Source organism: Maylandia zebra, linkage group LG19 (genome assembly GCF_041146795.1).
Source record: "Maylandia zebra isolate NMK-2024a linkage group LG19, Mzebra_GT3a, whole genome shotgun sequence".
NCBI lineage: Eukaryota > Metazoa > Chordata > Actinopteri > Cichliformes > Cichlidae > Maylandia > Maylandia zebra.
Genome location: NC_135185.1, coordinates 5,325,880 through 5,351,964, shown reverse-complemented (window position 1 = coordinate 5,351,964; position 26,085 = coordinate 5,325,880). Strand labels below are relative to the sequence as shown.

General features: G+C 40.4%; 1 protein-coding gene across 4 annotated transcripts in view; it reads right to left on the bottom strand.

Moving 5' to 3' along the window:
• ppp2r5eb (protein phosphatase 2, regulatory subunit B', epsilon isoform b) overlaps positions 1 to 26,085 on the bottom strand; it is a 53,258-nt gene that overhangs the window by 10,318 nt on the left and 16,855 nt on the right. For 3 of the 4 annotated variants that reach the window (XM_004554680.3, XM_004554681.3, XM_004554679.6), the window contains exon 3: positions 3,318 to 3,514. In XM_004554680.3, coding sequence (XP_004554737.1) covers positions 3,318 to 3,514 — 197 coding nt within the window. Of the gene's footprint in view, positions 1 to 3,317; positions 3,515 to 20,239; positions 20,379 to 26,085 lie in introns of those variants that run through there. The other variant, XM_004554682.6, reaches the window with a different exon arrangement.

Genomic DNA, 26,085 nt, shown 5'->3' with positions numbered 1-26,085 from the left:
AAGTCTAAATCTTATGTACACGTAAACATTTTAACTGAAACTAGGTGTCAGTTTAAACAACTTTCCAAAACCACATTTCAATTCATGCCTTAATATTTGAGCCTCTGCTTCAGTACTTCAGTTTTTCTTCGAACACTTTCTTCGAGTGGATTGACAGGGTTAAAATTTAACAAAACATTTTTTGGGGAATTATTACACACAACCATGGACCTTCTTGTCAACTATTCTGATGCATTTCTCCATTGAACAATCTTCAAACACTGCATCTTTAACCAGACCAGCATGCTTTAAATCTGGCAAGAAGTCAGAAGTCTCACAATCCTCACTGCAGCATCTACATATGTCTACACTTCAGCTTTAGAGCACTTAATTATGTGTTCATAGTCTACTAGATAACAAAAACTACCATGAAGCAGTACATTTAGCCACATACAAAGCAAACCTAACAGAGTTTAGTGTAAACCACATCAGTCCAGATGTGTGTGGCAGGTGATACATTAGATTCACTAAGAATAATACAATGAATTACAATGCTGTCCACATTAGGGCTGGGCCATATTATACCGTTCACGGTAATACCGGTATAATGTTAGGCAACGATAGGAAAATGAAATATCGCGATAGAATGGGAGTAAAACGCGCATGCGCAGTGCCTTTGTTTTCATACGCACATGGCCGATTGTTGAGTGAAACAGATGAACCAGAATTGGTTTGTACAAATGGTGCAACTTCAGTGATGTGGAACTGGTTTGGTGTTTGTCCGTCAGATACACAACAAAGCACATTTTTTTGCAGAACATGCAAGCGGCCGTCGTTATTGTCGGACTAAGATGCTCTTAAATCTGGGAGTAATCTGGGTCCTAAACTCCGTATCCTTCTGGTCAAACGAACACTGCAGCATCACTGAGAGTTAAAAACTGTCTAAATTCTTTCATCTTTAATAAAACGATCAGCATTGCTGCTTTACCAGGTGTAACTATGAAGTTTAACTTCCAGGCATACATGAAAACAAAAGTTATTACATTTAACGGAGTTAGAAGTTAGCAGGAAGCTAGCGGAAGTTAGCTCGCTAGTTACCTAAACATGATATTGCATGTTCTGACTGAGAGATTACTGAAAAAAATCAAACGTACAGCAGGATGCTGTAAACGGACCAAACAACTGAGATAATCCATCCACAATACGAGGTTAGTCATTAATATACTGCAACAACATGGGAATAGAGCAGCTGCCAGAGAATTCAACATTAATGAATCAATGGTACAGAAGTGGAGGAAGCAAGAAGAATGAGTTTAATAAAGTTTGATTTATCTGACTGCTTTGTTTCGCTTAATGTGCCTTATAATCCCGTGCACCTTATGGTCCGAAAAATACGTACTGCACACTGCAGTTTAATGTTGCAAAGCACCTCTTTTTAACTTCAGTGGATATTATACATGGTTATGCTCAGGATATGTCAGCCCATTTCTACTGGAAATGCCTTTTGGTTAAACTTTCAGCAAGGAATTTGCATTTGCACTGTTACATTTTTATAAAGCTTTAATGTACATAAAAACCAGCTTCTTGTTTAAGTGAAAATAAATGGAAGGTTGTCTTTTTGCGCTAGTAATGTTGTGGAGTTGTATTTTGTCTCGCATCAATTATATCGTCAGTTATATCGTTATCGCAAATTTTCAAATATATATCGTGATAAATATTTTTGGCCATATCGCCCTGCTCTAGTCCACATGTATGTCTCTTCTTAATGAGACCGACTTTGTTAACTCTTATCAAAGAGTTGTCATCAGGCAGAAACCTCTGAAAATAATATTGTGCTGTGTCAGTTTTTCTAAATGTCCATTAGACCAGTATGTTTTCTGTCTCAGCACAGGACTGCTTCTTTTACAGTACCTGTATGTACTGCAGCAGACCTTCAGTTATGACTGTCCTCAACGGCCTGAAGATATACTCTGTAGAAGGCTCCAAGTAATTAAACATAATAACAACTTGGTGCACTAGGTTAAAAAAAAAAAATTAGCTTTGAGTACTTCAGGGCCTCTGTTCATTGTGGGGTCTGTGTTCATTAGCTGAACATACGTAGCTGCCAACATGCACACCAGCTCCTGTTCTGCTCTTATTTTCCTCCTGTGTATCTGCTCATCTCCTATGTGTCTGTACACAGAGCACTCAAAAATCACTGCTATGCCCCTGCTGAGCTAGGAAAAGAGGGAAGCAACATTTCAACCACACAGGATTAGTTATTTATTCTTTAGTAGTAGACTTTACATACTAAACCCAAAAAATGGACGTCCCGTGGGGCTGGATAGGGTCTGTGGCTGCTGCCAAATCAAAGAACAGAACTAAAAGTGAACTAACATAGCTCATAAATTTGACTGACCTACAAGAGAGAAAACGAAAAACAACTACAACTACTCCTTCCCTGAGAAAAGAACACAGCAACACCCACTCGCCTGCTCTAGTGAGTCTAATTAAAGAATCAGACTGAAGCTGAATCAGTTTCCTCCCACTGAATAATGACAAGTAACAAATTTAAACAGAACATTTTCACTATGTCCACTCACACCTTTACACCATCAGTGCTGAGGGCTGCAGGGGGCCGACATTTTCCAGCCGTGAGACAAAACATGACTGCACAAAAAGACAACTGGGAAAAGTGAAATCTAATTATTACAAAGAAGCTTTTCTTTAAGAAGTAAGCTTTGACCCAAAGGAGGCACACTATGCAAACATGTCTGTCAGTACTCATTTTCAGCACCATTGGCTTTACACACCAACACTACCTACAAGGGCCACACAGCACTGCCCCATCAATGACTCGAAATTTCAAGGTGCATGCTACCTTAATGTTTCACGTGTGTCAAAAGACAGTAAAATTCTTTAGATATGGGGATGACACGCTAAGACAGGAAACATCTCCAGACCCCACTGACAAAAACAGACATTTTTACCTCATTAAATGTAATAAAATTTACAGTTTTTAGTACCTGCTCCAAAGAGGTTACAATTTTGGTAGCAGTCTGTGAAAAACGATAGATTGTAAAGTTTTGAATGAATGGCGAACAGTCCATTAAAATTTAGATTCCATCCACAAGGTGCTCAAGGTCAGCTTAATGATTTATTGGTCAAAAATTGACAAAAGGGCTTTGTGCAGACAAACCAACACCCATCACTGCAAACTTTCCTCCATCTTTGAGATGAAGATGGTGTAAAGTTGTGAGTGGACATGGCGAAAACAAAAAAACTGAACTTCAGTGTTCTGTACAGACAGAGTGCAAATCTACTGTTTACGCAGAATGGGCAGATTCATTCTTTCTTACCATTTTCACAACCTCGGGGTAGGCCTGTTCTGTCAGGTAGCCCCGGCTTACGGTCACGTAGTCCACCAGCTCGTTGAGCGTGGAGCGCTTGTACTCCTTCATCTTGAGGTCTGACAGCGTGTCCATGAAGTCAAAGACAGTACAGCACTGCTGCAGCTTCTTCAGGAACAGCTCCGGCTGCTCCGCCGCCGGCACGTCTAGACAGGCAAAAGCAAACACAGGGGAAAGAGAAAGATGATGACAAAGGTTAGATAAATTGGTAAAGACACATATCTGGAGCGAGCAGATGCTTCTGACTCCCGCAGCTACCAGAAAGCTGTAATAGCAAACACCACATGGTCAAAGACGGGCAGAGTAAAAACAGGGATTTGAGCAGACCTGGTGGGACAGAGGCCTGACACACAAATAACCACATTAATATTTATTGATTTCTTTTTTCATTACCATTTTATGAGAAAAGCAATTAATGGTCATGGTCAGGATTCTACCCTTTGAAGCTAAAAACCTGCTTTCTCCATGAATTTACAAACTAAACAATTAGCACAGCAAGTTGTTGGTAATGAAAACCATTTTTAGCCACATTGAGATCAAGTTATACTTTCTTTACTTCTTAGTCAATTGTCTACAGGCAGATTGGGTTAAAGACACATCCAATACCATGTAGTAGTTAAACTGTTACTGATCTGCCCTCATCTCGTGCTGATTTTGTCGCTTCCTGAATCACCTGTTTTAATATTTGGAGCGAAAGCAGAGCATCTCTGTTTGGTGTAAACACAAGATGAAGTAGGTGGGTAGTTACAGCCACAAAGAAGAAAATGTGTGACTTTGCCTAGAAGAAGAAATCGAAGTTTCCGAGCTCTCCAATAGATGTTCACGGAGGACTGTTCAAAAGAAACGAAGGATGCTACCAGTGCATGCCTCAGTTGTAAAAGTGTGCTTCTTGCTCTGCAACAGCTTTTAACTTATTCATCTTCCCTGCAGACCCCTGTCTGCACAGGCAGGATGAGTGTGACAGCCTCATTATCCAGCAGCGAGTGTTTCTGATGGGAGAGGCAACGCTGTCACGAATTGTGTGGATGTGCAGGCAGAAGAAGGCGGCAGGTGTCTTTATTCTGATCCCACTGTGACAGACACGACAAGAAGGTCGCACAGAGTTCAGACCTGTGGGGGAGATGAGCAACAATCTTCCCAGATCGCCACAACTCAAGACCCGGTGCTCTCATCCCGGCAGGACTGGGCCATTATTATGTAAGAGATAAGCTGCTGCTCTGAAGACAGCACACTGCTACTACTGTGCATGTGTGCGCTCCACAATTACACTTCAAAGCGCTTGGCTGCATTTTGAATTCTATTGCTACTGACGATGAGTCACAATATACATGTAAATGAGCGAGAAAGTTAGGGAGTACCGGTGAAATGACTTTTTCACCTCACCATAACATGCAGGTTTTGTGATAATGAGTAGGTGATTCCTTATTTTACCTCTGAAATACTTCATTTTTCACCATTTTCAATTTTACAAACCAAATAATAGACTGAAAGAAGGAAATATGCCTATTTTATAGAAAGAAATGCAAAAGTTTTTTTGGATATTTGTTGATTTTACTGAGCTCTCTCACTTGAGCAGGCTCTTTCCAGTAGTAGAAATAGTGAAAAGCACTGATAAGCGACATACAGATACACAAACTGTTACATCAAGTCTAGTTTTAACTACAAATCATTATGAAAACAAAGAGAAATTCAATGCGATGCCTTCCTTTAACGTGCTTCCTGTCAGTCTGTGGCAGCTCCAGTTTAGCCTAAACTAAGATGACTTTAGTCAACAAAATCCAAATCCAATTCAGCTTTGTAAAAACTCTGACAAGAGGGGAACTAATAAAAGTTCAAGGACACATGATGTGTGAAGCGTCTATACATTGGTGTTGCTGTTATGAAGAAGCAATCACTGTGAGGCTGAATAGTGCATAAACTGTTTGTATGGCAGAGAAGCAGAATCATATTAACGTATGACCAGAATACTTCAACTGTGCTGTAAGCATCCTGTGTAGCAAACCTCAGCATCCTGTTAGAAATAAAAAGGGTTTAAAATGTCTTCTACTTTACTTCCTTTAAATAATATTAACTTGGGAAATTAGAAAATGATCTGCGGCTGAAGAAACATAATTAAACTTCTGTATAAATGGATGATTTGGTTCATTCTTCCTTTTTTGTCAGCTCATTACAATGAATGGCTAAAATCCTCTTCCTGAAGCTCTGACCGTTTAAAGAGAAAGTGCAGTTTCCTGTCCTGGGGGAAAAAAGTCCTCTGCAGATCTCCTTGAGCGCATTTAAAGTGATTATGCTGAATGTGTTTTGATCCAAATGCCACTAGTTACTCACGACCTGCTGGCCTCCTGCTTTAGCTCAGCTCATTGAGGATGCATCCAACCGGGCCAGTCACAATCAAACCCAAACCCTGGCTGACTGGCAGCAGTCCTAATCCCTGCTCCACTAACTTCCACAATAAACGTTCATTTATCAGAGAGAATGCACAGCAAGCTGATTTTAGCTGAATTTTTCACGTTTGGTTGAGGCGTTACAACACACGCAAAAATATTCTTATCCTGCCAAGTTTACTCAGCGCTCCAAATAGCCCACAAATTGTGCTGCAGTCTTATTGTACACATAAGAGGGATTCACTCTTTTCTGCTCAAATTAAACAATCTGCTTGATAAAGAACATCAGAAATTAAGACAACTAGAAGATTCATTTGCACTACTTTATTGCGTTGCTGACCCCAGGGATGACCTGGTTTTGTGGTGTTTCAGCATCCATTTCTGTTCACTGCTTTAGCTTAATGGCCTGCAACACAACCCTTATTTGCTCACTCTTATCACTCATCAGTGTTGGATTCAGCAGTAGCAGACGGCAAACCCAAATAAACCAGCACACACAGTAACACAGTAAACAACTTTCCTGACCTATGGTCTCTCTAGGTGAAGAACGAAAGTCCTCCGTGTTCTATCCCTGTATGTTCCTCTCCACATCTAAACCTGTTCCTTTAGATGAGAAGAAAAAAGGGCAGGTAAAGATTGTCCTACGTCATGTCTGTGTGTATGTAGTCTTCTCTTTGAACACATAACTGCAAAACAGGAGAGTAATATGGCATCAAAGTGGTCCCTCTTCTTCCACGTCATGTGTTGCATGTGAAACACCCTTCATGTGCATGCCTATGCATCGTGAAATATGAACTGTGGGCTGGAAAAAAGTGCATGCATCTTTATCAAGAAGGTTTCATCTGTCACATTGTTGTGTAATATGCATATGGGTGACAAGGCTGTATACAGAGGACAATGTTCAAGAAAGTGCTATACAGTGTATAGTGAGTGCAGAGGGCAGTGTGCAATACAAGAATAAATATGCTGTCCTCTGAAGATGCACCTTGATATCTAGCACGATCTAGCCAGATGTTAGTAACAGTGCTGTAAGACGGTAGCGTCTGAGAAACCTGGAGGCCAAGTCAACACTTCAGAATTGTTGTGCTCCTCAATCCATTGCTGAACCATTTGTGCTTTGTGGCAGAATGCATTATCCTGCTAAAAGAGGTTTTCCATGAAACGGTGTACATGGTCTGCAACAACACTTAGGGAGGTTGTATGTGTCAAAGTAACATCCACATGTAAGGTAGGACCCAGGGTTTCCCAGCAGAACACCTCTGCCGGCTTGCCTTCTTCCCATAATCCATCCTGACTCCAAGTGTTCCCCAGGTAAGCAACACATAGTCACCTGACCAGCCATGTGCTGTAGAAGAAATTCTGATTCATCAGACCAGGCCAGTTCTCACATGCCCATCAGTGCTTTTTATAATTTCTGCTGCCATCACCTTTTATGGTGGTGGACAGGCATCTGCATGGGCACCCTGACTGCTCTGCACCTATGCAGCCTCATACACCACTGTGATGCACTTTGTGTTCTCACGCCTTTCTATCAGACCTTTTTGGCTCCCCACATGCATCAATGAGCTTTGGTTGCCCATGACCCTGTTGCTGGTTCACCACTGTACCTTCCTTGGACCACTTTTGACAGATACTGACCGCTGCAGAACGGGAACACCCCAGAAGAGCTGCTATTTTGGAGATGCTCTGACCGAGTCGCTTAGCCATCGTAATTAGGCCCTTGTCAAATTCGCTCAAATCCTTACACTTACCCATTTTTCCTGCTTCTAACACATCAACTTTGAGGACTGAATGTTCACTCGGTCCGTAATATATCCCACCCACTAACAGGTGCCATGATGAAGCGATAACCATTGTTATTCACTTCGCCTGTCAGTGCTCATAATGTTATACGTGATGGGTGTATATCTGAGGTTCATCACCCCAGTGGCATCAGAAGAGAGCTCTTTCTTAGCCTCTGTATTTTATGTTTGGCTGTGTATGCGCCTGCAAGCTGTAACAATATACATTATTATGTAGTCCAATTTGTTGCACATCGCAGCAAAAAAACAAAAACAAAAAAAAATGTTCTTGCTTGCTTTGTGTGTACTCCTGCACTCTTTGGTGTGTATGTGTGAGTCCTTCCTCTCAGTACAGCAGTGTACAGTATGCTGTACATCATTACTGTAATTACCCGCTTCACAATTCGGGGTCGGATTGTGTTGGAGAGCCCGGGGCCTCGGAATCCTGCAACTCTGATTCTGTTGAAGCATGTGAACAGCCTTAAAGGAAGCTATTAATAGACAGATAATCACAAAGGACAGAGTAATCCCTCCACACAGACAAAGCGAGGGGGCATAGCTAAACGGCTTGGAGCTGGCTGAGAGACTACCAGGGTGAATGAGGGGAGAGAAGCAGAGAGAGCTAGAGACACACTGTGCATAAAAATGTGTGCAACTGTACTTAAAAGTATGTGAGAGAATAAGCGCGCGCGTGTGTGTGGCCTAGGATAACCCAGAAACCACCCTGATATTGCGCGCACACATATAATCTCAGTTAGGCCCAGAAATCAGCACAAAGAGCAGCCTGTGGTGCAGCCGTATATGAAACCTCTGAAAGGGGTCCCAGAGAAGGTTATTCTCTGTGTGTATGTACATCAGAGTGGATATCAACAAGTAATCTTCTGTAAAAACAGCCTAAATGATGGAGGGGGAAAAAGAAAAGAAGAAGAAGAAGCAGCAGCAACAAACCAACCGTATTCCATCAGCATTTTCTAGTAAGATAAAACTTCAAATCTTCACAAAGAGTTGAAGGTGAGGTCTACTAAATACTTGTTCGGTCAAACTAACAGTCCAAAATCAGAGTTTATGTTTAGCACTGATGATCAAATTAAATAACTGTACAATGTGGAGCTCCCTGAATGCAAAATAACTATGATGTTTATGGTTCCACATTTTTCATGCCATGCTCCCCTCTCCTGTCTGCCTCCTCACAGCCTATTATCTGTAATTTAACCACAGCAGCAGCTAACAAATATTGTCATTATCCATTGTAGTCACTGGGTCTTCAAAATGCCAGAAAAGGCTTTTAAAAAGTCCTGTGCGAGTTGGCAGTGCATAAGGTGGCATATTCAAATTCCCTGCACTGTCAAAAGGCCAAAAATATTCAGCTTAGTAAAATAGAAAAAAATTTAAATGTTCATATTTAACAACTGAAACTGGGGGGCTTTTGGCTTCCTGGCCTCATTAAAAAGAAACATATCCATCCCTCAAAATTTTCTCTTGTAATTTCCTTTCAGTAATAATCAAATTATTTATTTCTCAGCTACTGTCTGCTTTTTTTTTCCCCTGTAAAACATTACGGTGTTAATTTGAATATGGGAATAAAAATGCATTCAGAATATTGTAAAATAATGTCATTCTGAGAGCAGAGTAGTGGGACAAATGCAGGAGAGGGTCCAATCATAGCCATTAAAAGGTTACACTCCACTGCAGACTGCCACGTTGTAGCTAATGCTTCCTATTAAAAATGATCAAAATCATCATGAAGGATAACACCACACATTATCTAGTTAAACATTCAAACATATACCAGCTTCAGTCAGACCCTTCCAAGTTAACCTGTCTCTTTAAAATCACATCTCTGTGTCGATGCAGAGGGCGGAAAGTGATTTTAACGCAAAGCCGCAAAGCAAAAGGACGAAAGGATAGAAAAACAATTACTTGCCCACACACAATCTAATTGTATGATTAACCACAATAGCCCCATTCAAACAGCCAAACCCACTCACCTTCATGGGCTGCATAACCCTACTACCAATGTTTGCAACTGTAAGCATAACTGATGAAGTTGATCTCATTTCAGAGTGTATATAGTTTCATATATACAACTACCCATATCACAAAGGGCTTTTTACTTCTACCATGCCTCTTTATCCCCAAATCCATTTAGCTGGTACAAATGTGCTCTGTTTTTTCTTTAATCCGCCAGCCACTCTGGACAGTCGATGAAACTCATGAGCGTTTAGCGGTTGCTGATCCACACTGTCAGTCTCTTTGAGCAACAGCAAGCCATGATTTGTAGGATCGGAATGACAATATGACTGCAGCAGAGGCTAGTAAAACGTAGGCTGCAAAAGAAAATAGTTGGAAGGAATACGCCTGCATGTATTCTGTTTTTTCTTATATATCTAGACTTGCTATGTCTGGTAGCTTCAATACCTTTATGATGCTTAGGTCAAGAACAGCTTGGTTTACATTTGTGGTTAAGACTTGCAAATCGAGAAAACTTTGGGGGCACTTTTAGAAATTAATACTGGCTATCAAATATAAGTCAAAACAGTTGGTGCCCATGGATTAGCTAAACTTATTTCAAGCTTTGTAGGTGGGAAGTACACTGACCAGCATACAGGGACCAGGAAAAAAGAAGAAGAAGAAGGAAACCCTAATGCACAAACACTCACAGCTTCTCTGCAAGTCTAACTGGGGCTGAACGATTATGGAAAATAATCTAATTGCGATTTTTTGCCCCAATATTGCGATTGCGATGCGATATGCGATTATTTTTTAAGGTCTTTGTCTTCTGTATTATTAAACAAAGACAAGCAATACATCATATAGTATGGCCAATACTATATTACATTAATTTTAAACTGTTCTTTCCTGGAAGACAGACCTCTGTTATGATGACATGAGGTGATGCATGAATTGATGACTGACATTTTTATTTAACTTCTTCAATCACAACAGTATATTTGAACATACACAATAGTTTATTTTTAGCTTACAAACATCTGAGCATAAAGTGCTGACAAGGAACCCTGGTGTAAACATTAAAATGAAAGTCAGTGCAATGTGCAGATTGCAGAAATATACATAAACAAAATCAGTGGCTTTACCACACTCAGTTTTTCGACATCTGTGAACTACTAGACAGTCATTCAATTAAAAAATAATATTAAATAAATAAAACTAATAAATAAAAAATACACACATCTTACTGATCTCTGCAGTCAGTAACATTACACATAAAGTGCAAACATAATAGCAATTGTATAAACACACACACAAACACGCCTTTAAAGTTTAAAGGCGTGAAATTGGATTAGCTAATCAGAAGGCTAGTTCTGATTAGCGTCACCGCTGTCTCGGTGGAGTTTAATAAACTCGGCCGTCTGCTTCTTGCTATCTAAAATATAACCAGACACTGGTGTAAATTCTCGACTGTCTCATACTTCTGTTTAATAAGTTTTCTGTTTGACGTTTAGTCAGCTGTGTGAAAACCAAGGAGGAACCCACCCGGGGGATTAATAAAGTTTTATTTTATCTAATCTAATAACTTTAATCTCAGCCAAACCGATTTACTCACGAACAAACAAAACACTGAAAAAAGCCCAACAATAACATTTTTAGGTTGTCTAAGTGACTTATATATTACGTTTAACCCGAGCAGCGAAACTCCGCGGTGATCTGAAAATGATGTGCCGGGAGTTGTGCCGTTCTCGGCCGCATCAGTAACCCTCGAGCTCCCGGCTAGCTGTCGAGCTGGTGGGTAGCAGACGCCTCTGAAAACGTCGAAGCACTTTTGCAAATATGGGAGATCTTGATAAACCGAGCAGATATTTGATGTTTACACAACTACTTTCTCGCCTGAAAATATGTTAAAAGTTTATTTTGTGACCCAGAAAGATTAGTATGAGTAATTTTAAAACTTAGTAGCGGCCGCCATTGCTGGAAACTGGAGTTTGGCTGGGCCGCGCTATGAATTCTGGGATATGGTAGTAATTTGGACAGCCTTCGGCGCGTCGCTGTGACGTAATCGGTCTACAAATGCGGCCTCAGGAGGATGCAGCCCATGAATTGTATAATATAATCGCAGTATAATCGCAGCCTTTGCGGTTAGAAAATTGCACTTGATCATGTCGCGATATTATCGCAAATGCGATATATCGTTCAGCCCTAAGTCTAACACAGACGAAGAACGTGATCTATTAGATGCATGCAATACAATGTTAAATACAACATTACATGACCGTCCCTGTTACACCATCTAAAAAGGCGCTGTAAGAAGTAATCGTCCATAATGAAATTCTGACAAACATAAATCAATAGAGATTGATATGCTAAGATTTTATTTCTCTAATTCAACCATTTAGTCCATCTGAGTGAAAAATCCTCATACTAAGTGCTGCCAAAGCTTCTAACCAACTTCATTATCACTTCATTATTCAGCCTCAGTCTAAATGACAAAATAATAAACTCTCTCAGATTATCAGCAAAGGCAAAAACAAGCACTGCACCTGAAGTCATTTGTGTTGTCAGCTTCTAGATTACTTAAGTAGCCTGAGAGGTGTTTATTAGTTAAATAAACTGTAAGATTTATAGCAGGGTGAACATATTTACTGCACTCCTTTCTGTTCCCATTTGACTCACAACTTCACGCAGACATCATTAGACAAACAGACCTTCAGCCACAATAAGAATATTAGACAGAGGTTTTGAACACTCCACAATACAGATGTGAACTTCATAATCCAATGTTTCAGGGGTATCAGTCTGGAGTAACACTGTCATATTCAATTGTCCAAATGAATCTTTCTGACTCAAAGAGCAATTTCTTTAGAAACCTCACAGACTTTAACTCTGTGTCCTTGAAAGACCATCAAGCATGATGGTAGACACTAGGTCACAGAACTAGAAAAGCTTCACAACTTCTTGCAAAGCAAACTGCTCTCATATCAACGAAACTATTCTGAGATACTTTATGAGCGCGGCTCTGGCCTGCGGAAACACTGATGCACCACTCTGGCTTCAGCCTCACCCTGATTTTCTCCTCCTCCTCCCTGCCCTCTTAGTTCTGTTCCGTTTCTCAGCTTTGGAAGAGACTCTCATCTGGGCTCCCTGGCAGAGGAAGAGAGAAGTCGGTGCTGCTTAATTAATGGTGGAAAAAAACTTAACTCACAGCACGAGAGAGCAGTTGGATGTCTCGCTGCAGGAAATCCTATAAGTCAGGCTAATTACATAACAGCATGAACCTATTGAATGAAGGGTCAGAATCCAGCAGCTTACATTTGTAATTGTCTATTTAAAAAAAAAGCTTGTAAAATCTGTTGTTTAGTAAGCTTATCATTCAGCCATTTAGCAGAAATTCTGAAACGCATGCTCTAATGAGTTGGCAAAAATAGTGACTCTGCAGTGGAAGCAAGCAGGGCACAAAAAGTGTTTGGTTTTTTTCTCCATCTACCAAAGCATGGCATGCCTTTCACATTACAACAGCATCTCATCATTAAATTTAGGGTGGTGGGTGAATGAAACAGGGGAATTTTAGCATTTAGCAAAGGTGATTTCAAAAGCAAACAGTCATTTCCTCATTAATAACATGAACGAACCGAGATATTAAGACTAACAAGGGAAAATATAATGTTTGTGCCCACAGCTAATCATGTGAGTGATGACGTCTGTCCTTGGAACAAGTGAAGTTGAGCTGAAGCAGTCAACTGTTTCCGTGTGGCCTGCGGGTGAACTCCGCATGTTGACGGGGTATAAATACAAAGTGGGGCACGGCTACTGGGATAAATATACACAGAAAACTAAGGCTTTAAGACAGCGGCAGGTTTGGAAACAAAGAACAAGACTGAATCAAAGCCTTTGGTGAAGAAATCCTTTGGAACAAGAATAAAAATAAATACAAACAAAAACACAATAAAAATGTGTGGGGGAAATTATCTCACCCCCTCACTCTGATATGAATGAAAATGTAATATCGATTTTAGCACAATTTAGCGCGCCAATAAAATTTGAGGAGACTATTGAAATGCTAAGTGTCTCAATACTATCCTTCACCATCTTTTAGATTATACTATCGTCCGTGCAGTACAGGAGAGACTTTAGTGGAAGTACAAATCTAGGAGGGGAATCATAGAAAAGTATCAGGTGACCAGGCGGCACACTCTTTAAGAAGAGTACACACACACAGACACACACAGTGTAAATGGGAAAGTCCCTCATCTCTAAAAGCAGTCAATGTGTGTGACCGGGTGAACAGGCTTGAGTTACAGCAGGAGAGAGAGAGAGTAAGAGTGAGAGCAAGCACAAGCGGCTGCAGCACATGGGCATAGTACGAAGGTTAATTTGCAGAATTAGTCCTGTGAAAGAGAGAGAGCGCTCTATGTACACACACACTTTGTCTTCTGCCAACGCAAACAACAGTCATAAAGGTATAAACAGTCAGGACTGCAGATAAGGAGTAAAGGCAGACATACCCTCTGATGGAGGGATGCTTTGGGTGTGGCCTTTGCACTTCTTGCTTCTGATTGTGGCTTTCAATTAATGTTATTTACGCTGATAAAAAGGTGTTGATTCTTTATGGAGAGAGATTCGCCTCAAAAGGGTTGCAAGTGTGTGCAATGGGATTCACAAGCATTAGCTAAGATTTACAACTGTGTACAATGGTCTGTGTGTAACTTTGGAGGAGTCACACGTGCATGCTTCAATCCACACACAAATACAAAGCAATCTGACCACGTGTGACTCCACAAAAGTTACACACAAATCATTGCACAGAGCTGTAAGTCGTAGTTTGAGCTTGGGAATCATATCGTTCACATTTGCAACCGTTTTCAGGCAAATTTCTCTCCATAATTTTTCAGCCCCATCCCCTTTTAGCAATTGAGAACAAATAGCCAGTGAGAGAGGAGAAAACAGGGATTAACTATGCCTCATCAGCAGCTCTACAAAAAAATGACAATTTTCACTTTGTCATCTCCAAAAAGAGGGCAACTAAGTGGATAAAGTGCTCAAATACTAAGCTTTTAACATTGTCAAGCCTGTATTGTTTTGCAAAATACTCTCTTTGCAAACAAAAATAGAAGAAACTGCTAGTTTAAGGGGACCTTTTATGTTCATTTTCAGATCTATAATTTTACTCTTGCACTCTGCTAAAGTAGCTTTGATGATTCATGCTGAGCCATGCTGACTTGATAGCATCATGAAGATGCTGCAAATTTGTCAGCTACAAATCCATGACGCAGTTTTCTACAGTTCTAGGGGATGAGGGCACTGTAGTCATAAATGGATGGACATGGTCAGCAACAATACTCAGATAGGCTGTGTCTAAATGATGCTCAAACGGTACTAAGAAGCTCAAACTGTGCCAAGAAAAAATCCACCCACACCATTACACCACCAGCAGTCTGCGCTGGGATGGATGGATCCACGCTTTCATGTTGTTTATACCAAATTCTAACCTTACCACCTGACTGCTACCCACTAATAGTAGTGCCAGTTACCCCAAGGCAATGTCAAATCTGGCTTCAAACTTCAGCAAACAAAATATTTATACAACTGTTTAAATTCAAAAAGGAACTGTGTGTTTTCAGTCTCCCCTTTCCCAGCATTCACTGCTGTCAATACAGGGCCCATGAGCCAAAGAGGTTAAACATTACATAAAGGATTAAAGTGAGATGAGATGATAAATGCTCACTGTCATAACATCTGTTCGGTTTTGGTCTTCAAACCAGGACAGACGTGACCCAGCAACATCAGCTGTCAATCCCAACCTCAACAGGAAGCTGATTCACCACCAACTAACAGATGATCACGATGCTGGGCTGAAATGAACGCAACTCAAGTTAAAGGGCCACTGTAACCATGGCAACCAAATCAAACAAAGGCTGAAATGGTTCAAAGTGCTGCTGCTTAAAGCAATTACACTTTCAATGCAGAACTGAAATGTTCCTTAGTTTCACCTGTATAGAATGGCAAATGGGCAGTCTCCTTTTCTTTTTGGACATACCTCCCTGACATTTCACTATACGGACAGCTTCCTGTCAAATGGTACATGTGGTTTAAGGATCAGATAATTCCAGTACTTCTTATCACATTCTGAAGGAAGATGAGGCACCAAAGACATGGAGGGAGGCGATCATTTCAATTATACCACACACAAAAAAATTTAAATATATAGAGACCAATTTAGGTACAGGAAGACCTTGGATAATTGATCAGGTGAATTAGGAAAATATTACAGTAATTAGTAAAGATGGCAAAAGGCCTCTCTCCCTGAGACAGCTGGGATAGCATCCAGGCCCCATTTAGTTTATTAAATGCATCAAAACTTTGTAAAACTTGCCAAATACCAGAATTAAAATTAGCAGGCACCTCAATCAGAATAGAAACCCAGAGAGGGGTTGCCAGCACGGATGCCCACTTAGCCCTACTCCATTTGCTTTGTACACTGAACCCCTAGCACAGTTAATAAGGGATGATGCGAAGCTAAAAGGAACAATGGTCAGAGACCTTGAACAGAAGATTTGTTTATCTTTTTGTTGTTTGTAACCACAACAAAGGTTACCATTCCCAAACTCATGTTTCTGCTGAGAAGATTTAGAACTTACTGAAGCTATAAAGCACATGAATTTCACAACTACACATGCCATTAATGGGAAAGAAAACTCTATATAGACAGCACACTGGGAGCTAAAACCAAAGGTCACAGAATGGTCATAGTGAGAACTGATGGGAGGTTTAAATATTGAAATTAGATTGGTATCGATTCCTAGCGTTCAGTTTCGTCAGATGGAGAACTGCACTTCTTCCAGGAAATTCATATAAAGTTATGGCTCAGGTACTTTAGAAATACAACGTACTTTAATAGTAAGGATGGGAATCAAAGACTTGTTCTTGTAGAGAACTGGTTCTCAGTAGACCAATTCCTTGGAATCGTTAGTCTGCCTGTATATCAATCCCGCTTATCGGTTCGTGCACTCTCGCTGCAATCAGATGATTTCAGTTTGTGTGTCAGTGGAGGAAAACAGTGGATATGGACATTACTTTTATTTTTATTGCATAAAAGGGTGGGAGCTTTATGGTAAAATAAAGCCTGCTCCAGAACAAAGATGCATCGTACTGTTAACACAACTTCAGCTTTTTACAAGCACGTGCACAGACAGCATGCTAAGGCTAAGCTAGCCAAGAAGGCAGAAGGATGTTAAAGCTGAGTTAATGCTGACCCCAGCCCAGCACTGTGATAAAGTGAGCTGCTGCTGAACTTCAACAGGTAACAAACTGTTGACTAATCAGGCTGCAGCCTCTATTTCTACCTGTTCATGTGTCTGCAGTAGAATCACGGGGACGATCATTTTGAAGTCTCTTTGTGTTGGTTTTCATCTTTGCTTTGTGTTCATGAACACTAAAAGAAAGATCATATTTGTGTCCTCATTAGGATAGGAATTTGTGTTGGTGTGTGGGGCTGTAGCCTGCAGGTTTATATTGTTAAATAGCAATTATGGTAATGTGTGTTTCAGATCATTTTACCAAGTAACATGAAAGTAACGTAACAAACAGTAGTATAACAAAGTCTTTAACCTGGGTGTAATTAAGTATCGTACTGCATTACTTTTAAGAAATGTGTTCTGTGTAATAATTACTTTTTTGAGTAATGACCCCAGTAATGATCACAACCAAGAGGGGAAATACCTTCAGCATGCACAATGACAATCAATAAGGAAATCAAAAATGAATGGAATCGATAAGTGATATCAATAATGGAACTGGAATTGCGAAATTCTTATCAATTCCCATCCTTATTAAACAGTAAAACCAATAATGAGCAGGAACAAACTTCTTACTAACATTATGAATGGGGGAAAATGAACTAATAAATTGAAATCTAAATGGAAGAATGAGTGTAGGGTTTGTATTTCAGACGATGACTGGCAGAATGTGCGTACAAACGATCTAAACAAGCAACGTGGAAAGTAGGACTCAAAACAATCTGCAGATGTATGGGATTTTTCTAATCAACAAAATAAATGTACATTGCATCAGAATAAAGGGATATAACCACTCAGTGACCATTGCATAATCATACTCAGTAGGTGAGAATAGTAGTCTAAATTTAAATGAGTTGATTGTGATATTCATAACCAAAGGGCAGTCCAATTTTCTCCTATAGAGTATTTCTGGAGGGCTTGCTGACTTCAGCTTATTCCCCTTTTTACCCACAATCTAGAGCGTGCAAATAGTTCATACAGCTTTGTTCATATTAGCTGGGTCACCTTTACTAGTTATTCTTAATCTTCTACTTACAGAGGGCATTTCTAACAGCTCACTGAGCTCAGCAGCAAAGATTGCTCTCTTATGGTCCAATGCCAGAATACAGCATGCATGAATGAAAGGTGGGGGCAATGATGTTGAGATCACCAATCAAATGATCAAAATCATTTCTTTTCAACAAAACAAAACCAAAAACAGAACTACAATCAGACATTATGTGATCTAATACATTCTGATGTTTCCTTGTTTGCAAAGGATTTACATGATTTGGATTTACATATCTTCCCGAAATAAAGTTGTACATACAGTACAGGTAGCAGGGTAGGACTGGTGTAATGGAAAAACCTGAACATAAATATATATTCATGACCCAGATACAAACTCCCTGTGCCCCTATCTCTGTGTTCTCAGGTCTCATATAAGAGTTCCTGCAAGGCGCCAGGACGCTGTCAATCATTAACACATGCACTTGTCCTGGGTAAACTTTGCTCCCGACTGCTGCAGCCAACAACACAACAGATGGCAGGGCCATGGAGGCCCTAGTCACTTTCACTCAATCACTCTGATAGCACTGTGTCACAGGTACAAAATGCCTGAAATATATTTCATTGTAAAACAAATGCAACTTCTGCTACAGATATAAGAAAAGGATAAATGGAACAGCAGTGCAGCCTACCCCTCTGAGGTTAGGTTTGCAGACCCTGCAGAGTTCAACTTGTATACATGACATATAGCTATCACAGTGTGCATAAAGGTTTCTATCCCTGCTCATCCCTGCTAATAATGCTTGTGGATAATGAATTTCATTTTGAAATAGCAGCTAAATATGCATAACAATGTTTTAAACTACCTCTGAATGAATAGTACCTAAAGTGGTAGGTAGGTTATGGGCTGTTCAATGCAGTTAGCATCAAGCATCAAGCCAAGGTCAATTCATTAATATAAAATGAAAGTGTTACCTAAATAAATAATCCAAAAAAATAAATAAAATAAAATAAAATGTCTCGAGACATCAGTATTCAGTGTAGCAGCAGTATTTCACATAACTGAAAGGTCAACTATTTGGACCGGCTGACAGCTGATGTGTCATATCAAAGTTTCCTTGAGTAAGACTCTGTTTTGAGAGCATCAAGTCAAAGCCTGAAAACTAAAATCTGCTCTCTGAGGCAGCAGCAGAAGCAGCAGCAGCAGCAGGGACGATCACCTGGGATGGTTCAGACAAAGACGCTCTTCACGAGTCTAGGTTAGAGGGCCAGGATGCTTGTAGATCTCACATAGCGGGAATTCCAACAGCTGTTAACACCAACACAGCACAAGACAGGAGGTACCCATCCCTCACCTTAAGCTCTCTCGCTACCCGCTGCTGCAGTGTTTTCCAAAAACACAACAGCCACGTCAGGAATTCCATCAGCACTTTTTGATAGGCCAAGTTCAAAAGGCAGGTTATGAAATGTTAATACTACATGTGTGTAGTACCATTTCTACTACCAAGTAACAAGAGAAACCTCAACACAACATCAAAACAATGATTAGTGCCTTTTTTGACAGTTACAGGATCAAGAAAGTCAAGTAATTGGTTTATTAAGTTTGCTGGAGTTATACACAAAACTACCACAAGTCCATTAAGTTTTGATGCCATCCGATTTTAGGATGACCAATGTGAAAGAATCAGGGTTATATCGCTAGCCAAAAAAGAAAGAATGAAAGAAACAGAAGAGATAGAGGTGATAAAGACAAAAAATGTTTCAGACTTCAACTAAGATGTGCCAGGGGATCACTTCTTTATATCCTCCAGCTGTTATAGCCGAGCCAAGGGGAGTATAGCATGTAATGGAGGACTACCAGCTGTGCCCCTGGCAATGATCCAGCAGGTAGACTTATCATGGTATAGTCTACATGTATCATACTTGATGTGCTACCCACGTTTATTAGACCAGTGTTGGATAACATGGCCTTAAAATGCAACACTATTCAGTTATACAGTATGTTGATATCTGAAGTGTTCTGCTAGTTCAACACTTTACAAACTAAACTCTTATTTAGCCACTAAAAATGTTATTGAACAATCCACATCTGTAAATATTATACATGTGCACTGACCTAAGCTTAACAATAATGCAGATGGAAGTGCAGCAGCACAGCTAACACCTGCTATGCTACAAACTCAAACATTCCACAACCTGTAGAAGAATGTTTTCACTTTCAGGATAAAATGTCCTCCTTCCACCAGCGAACTTTCCATTCTCCTTTCAGCCAGCAAAAACACTCATCTTCTGTTACCATTCCCATTCCATTTTAAGTCTACCTTTCTGTCTGTCTCACACACACATGACAGGCTAGGCCGGCTGGTATCGGCAACAGCCCTTGACAGCAGAGGCTAACTTTAACACTCAATGCTCATGGGCTAGCAACTATGCACTCCCACACAATACTCACACATAAAACTGTCACTCACTTAATCAGGTTTCCTCTCCCTATTAGGAACCAACAGCAGAAACCGGCAGTCATGGACGTCACTATGTGAGCTGGTCTGAGTCGAACATGTGGACAACAGAAGTTTTGGGGAACCCGTGCTCTTGTTGTGGCTCGTCTGTACCGAGTCGGGCTGAAAAAAAAAATGTAAAGAGACACCTCGCAGCTCGGGTTTCTTCTGAGGAGAGGACGTGAGTGGTGGGGGACGAGGAAGCACGTTGGTGGGATTCATTGGCCGAATAGAGAACAGAGGCAGCCGCAAAGAGAGCTACTGGAGGGTTGTGCAGAATTCTACATCTCCTTTTAATTTTTTCTCTCTTTTTATTTATTTTTTTTCCTTTAAAGACTGCTGTCCAAGGATAGGTCAGAGAGAGACCAGTCCTCCTACGCCAAGTGGACATGAGCTTAAGACATGAGGGGAACCTAATTTGGGTTGAAAATGTCAAGGACACGTTCAACCACAGGAGAATATAGCCCACGTTAGCCTGCGGTTGCTGTCAAAACCAGATATAGCCATTAAAAGGCTTCTATTGTTATAGTTTTTCCTATTTCTACTACAGCAGCTGTAATTAGAAGGAGCTGACTATAAGACATCAGCGTGGCATGAGAGGAAAGCACCTACACGAGAGCTGGGAAGAGGAAAAGGACAATGTGCAGGAGTGGGAAAGGAATCCTGACTCCTAAAGGAATTCTCTCCACACAGCAGTTAGAGGGCTTCAGATCTGCTGTAGTAATTCTACTTCATGGACTAAGCTCAACAGGCACAGGCAAGTGTTAAAACAGCAGGTGAAAGGTCCTTTTTGTGCTCAGACTAGAGCTGGGCGATATGAAATTTTTTCATATCACGATATGTTTTTTTCATTTCAGGCGATAACGATATCTATCACGATATAAGCCAAATAACTTGTAAGAATTTGTAAGATTTAAATGTGCCGTTGCTCACAAGTAAAATGTGAAATAATCAGCAGCTTGTTCTTATTTAAATATTTATTTCCCATAATAAGTTCAACAGGGTAGATGTACTTAAGGAACATGAGACTTTTTCAGATAAATAAAGGCAAATATTGCAAACTACACAAAAGGCAGCCGCTAAAGCGTTTAAGTTTCAAAATAGAACAAACGAAACAGACTAAATTGTCAATTCCACTTAGAAACAAAATATTATTCTAAAAATAAATCTTAGTTTGTTTTACAGAAGAACAGACAAAACTGACTAACTTTTGTCAATATCAAATAAACTGAGAACTAAAAGGAAATTCTCAATCTCTCCTTGTTGTATAGCTTAGCTTTTCAAACAGTTTTAACAGTTACTTTAGTCTGACAAAAGCCGAATGACGAATTAGCGCTTCCAGTTAGAGACTGAGGCTACGTCCACACGTACACAGGTATTTTTGAAAACAGAGATTTTCCGTTTTCGTTTTAAAAAATAATCCCGTCCACACATAAAGGCAGACATGAAGGAAAACGCTGCTATGAACATGCCAAAGCAGCAGGTGGCGCTAGATTCCTAACCGTGCAGAAATGTTGGCCAATCAGAAGTCTAGAAGCCTCGGTGGGAAAAAGTAAACAAAGCTGGGGCATAGAAGCAGAACCGAGTCGTATGTGTGGAGGGACAGTAACTGTGTGTATATGTAAGCATTTAAACACTGCAGAGAGTAGAATTAACAGTAACAGTATTGTAGAAATTCATTTCACCGAAACAATAACGTGGCGCACAGTGTGACGCATGCACCAGTTTATTGTATTTCCAGACTTGTTTTCGGCACAATTTACAGTGCACGCTACTCTGTTTTTTGTCAGACTTGAAATAGCCGAAATACCTTCACACTACGGAACTTCTATGGCTCTTCCGTTCGACAATCTCTCCGGCATTGGAACCATCATCTGTTTTCTCTTCGGTCACGCTCGGTTGATTTTTCTAGTCGGCGCACTCATTTCCTCCATTACCCGCTGGCTGCTTCCCAAACAAACACACGTGCGGCTTGGCACTTGTGCTGTACGTAACAAGTCACGCGACGTGACGCTGCGGCTGTGATTGGTTCGGCTCTGCGCTACTTAATTTGGATTGGCTGACCTTTTTTTTTTTTTTTTTTTTTTTTTTAAAGAGGACAAGAGCGGCGAGGTCTATCGCGATAGCTTAATTTCTCTATCGAGTAAAAGTTATATCGCGATACATATCGTTATCGTTCTATCGCCCAGCTCTAGCTCAGACTGACTGAAAATAATCACTTAACCAGAATAAAACTGATGAGACAAAAGACATAAAAATCAGTCACTGGTTCGTTTAAATCTCAATCTTATCTGCCGATGGATTGAAGGCAGTCAGCACAGTAAATATCAATTCATGAATCAGGACATCCTTAGTCATTTTAGCTCTCAGGAAAAGGTGAATGTATTAAAGTTTCAGCGTCTCTAACTAGCTCCTTTCCCCAACAACATAACATTAGAGGACTCTTATGCCTTCCTGCAGGTGACCCACCAGGCTGATCACCACTCTCTGCCTCTGCTTATTCATCCTGCCTCCTTAAATGAATGTAGCCAACTGTAACAGGAATGTAAATTAGATTATATAATTCTGTGCATATTTACAATGTCACAGCAGTATCCTTTAACTGTGTAACTTGCACGCTGGATGCATCCAGCTAAAGGGATGATTTTGTTGCTATGCCAACTCTGACAGTAAGTGGGGATCGTGCTGGCAATTTTTTTCTGCCTTCCTCTTGTGAATGTTTATCACGTTGGAGAAAACTTTTACTACGCACAAGCACAAGTAGCAGCAAGCTGAAACTCTTAAAGTCCCCAGAGGTCTGCAGAGAGCACGAGCCGTGTACCGTTTCCAATTTTCATTTCAATCTTTTAGAGGAGGGAGCAGTTGGCTTTCTATTTAAACTCTATTGATTCAGAAGAACCCGGCTGGGTCGTCATTTTTTACATTTTTGCTTCGCATTCACAGTTATGCAGCCCAGCCTGGGAGATGTGTAGTACAAATGCAGTCTTGTTTGGGAAGATTTAGCTCCTTGCTAAAGGGCAGTCTGCCAAGTGGAAGCTGAGGAGCCGAAAGCAGCATCATTCTCAGTCTTTTTTGGGATGTTTTGCTAATTAAAAGAATGAAACCAACGACCTCCACTGTCTACAGAGTACAAGCTGTAACTGCACATGCACCCATTCCAAATCAGGACACTGAGCCTATGCAGGCTTCTTCAGTTACACTTTATTCAGCTTGCACGGTTTTGAGTGTATAGTTCACCCAGTCACATTTGGCAGTTACTGTTTATTAACTAATAAGCTAAAATCATTTATGATATAGCATATATACCCAAAGATTGTTCTATTAATTATTAGACTTAATGTCAATAACAAGTTATTATTTTCAGACATCAAAAAGCCAACAATGTTAGCAAACAAGGTGAAGAATGGCATGTTTGTACACGTCAAACACAACATTACTGTTACTGAGTTTCTCCAGTATACATTTGTTTAATTTGGTAAATATAGCATACACCCTGAACACAGACGCTCAGTTATTTGTTCTACACAAAGATACGCCAAACTACATCGTCAATTAACTATACAGCTTGAAGGGAGGCGTTGATTTTTATTTTTAACATTTTGCTATGTGAAAATCTGAAGAAGCAGCTACATTCAGCTGCTTCCTTATTCACAAGGGGCCGTCACAGCGGGTATCTCCGCATGTTTGATCTGGCATTTTTACAGCGGATGCCATTCTTGAAGCAAAACTCAAAGGAATATGCGTCTCCTCTCGGGATCGAACAGGGGATCTTTTTAAAAATGTAAAAATATGACATTTTTATTTTTATTCATGTCGGATGTGGTGTACACGGTGCACAAGGTGCACACATTCTCGTGATCCTGTTAATCATTACAATACCGAGAAATGTGTATACCTGCAGAAGACGGGGTGGTGTCATTCACCGGGTTTATTGTGAAAATTCCTGGCAGTGTGCGTCATCCTTTCCCCTCCTCCCCAGGATTCCCTTGAGGAGACAGTGTCTTACTTGTCTTCCTCTAAATATCCAGGAATGAGCCTGCTGCCAACGACTGGATTTATGTAATCCACCGTGCCTCATCAAGACCCTGCTTGTCACTTCTGGCTCAAGTCTGACCTGTGCCTGCAACTGACCCACAAAAAGGAGCAGGAGAAGGAAATGGAGAGGGAATACGATATGATTTGTGCATCCTGATGATGTGCTTTTGCAGTCTGCTAAACCTCTAAAGTCAGAATACACTAGACCAGATTAACTCCCACCTCTGCTACACACATGTACACCTCAAGGCAGGAAGTAAATATAGAGAGCTTATAGAAATAAACAAGAAAAGTAGGAAATGAATCATAAAATACGCACCCCACAAGACTACACGAAGGATGTGAAAAGAAGAGAAAATCATGAAAAATCAAGTAGCAGGAATTTCAAACTCAAACTTCAAACAAATAGGAGACATGTCTTCAAGGCAACTAAAACAATCAAAAACTACAACATAAAAAGACAGAATAATCTTTAAAACAGTAGAAATGTATACAAATGTATAATATATATGCCCCAGTTCTTTCTCTGAATGCTGGTCTAAAACACTCCCAAATGGTTTGAGTCATGGTGTGAACTCTGTAAGCCAGTTAATAAAATACAGCATAGTTGCCCAGCACACCTCTTCCTGGCAGTTATATACTGCAGAGAGATTAGAGGTAGAAGTGCCTGTCAGTAATTAAACACACACACACACACACACACACACACACACACACACGGAGCGGGGCCAACAAATGTCAGTCCTTGTGTTCGCCACCTGGAGGCCACAAATGCATTATGATCATCTGACGCTGGCTCTGTTTGTCTTCAATGACTGATTTCATGTATTAACTCAATTTTACTGGTTGGTGCCTTAACACTGGGCTTTTGGTATTCGTCACAGAGGGCCTGCTGTTTATAGTGTAAAGTTCAAAACAGACAAGTGGAAGAGACAAACTTAATCCTTGTTCTTTCACTTGGTTTAAGTGGACATATATGGGAGTGGAGGGAGGCTCAGAGGTTGGTGCAGTCGTCTTGTGATCAGATGGATCCAAATCCTGGGAAATAAATGAGACCGTCCGGGTTCTCTCCAAACTCAACGCAGCTGTATGTTTGCATGTAGACACCAGCTCACGGTGAACCAAAGGGCACACGAGTGTCATCAGTGTGCTCTATACACCAATGCTGACAGTAAAGCTGGTCTGAAACCTCTTTGATGTGTTCTTTCAATCAGGTAATGCTGACAAATCACAAAGTGCTGAACCATTCCTTAAAGTCTATGTAAACTAACAATTTAAAGCTTTTTTTTTTTAATTTCAGTGGATTCCATCTACATTAAGACTCATTCAGTATGTACAATGTGTAAAAACAGCCACAGTCAACAGTTAAGCAAAACTGTGTCAAGTCACTAAAACTGTCACAATAAGTCTTAATTATACTGTGTTGTGGACAGGGACTGCTAAAGGCACGATGGCCGAGCTGTTATTCCTGTTCTACTTACACTGCCTGGGGTGCAACGTAATGAAAAGTCTCTGCAGACAAGTTCATGCAATCATTTAAAAAAAAAAAAAACAAGCAGGCATGCAGACGTTAAGACCCTTAAGCCTACCTTCTGATTATGAAATGTTACGCATGTTATTTTACGCAGACACACGTGGATGCTCAGGGACTTGCAAATGGTCTTTAGTCTTTACAAGCTAACAGCAAACATGAGGCTCACATACTTGCCCAAACCATTTTTCACAAAATGTGGTGCAAGAGTGACATCTGAATGAAACAGGAGTCACTGACTGATGGGTCTAAA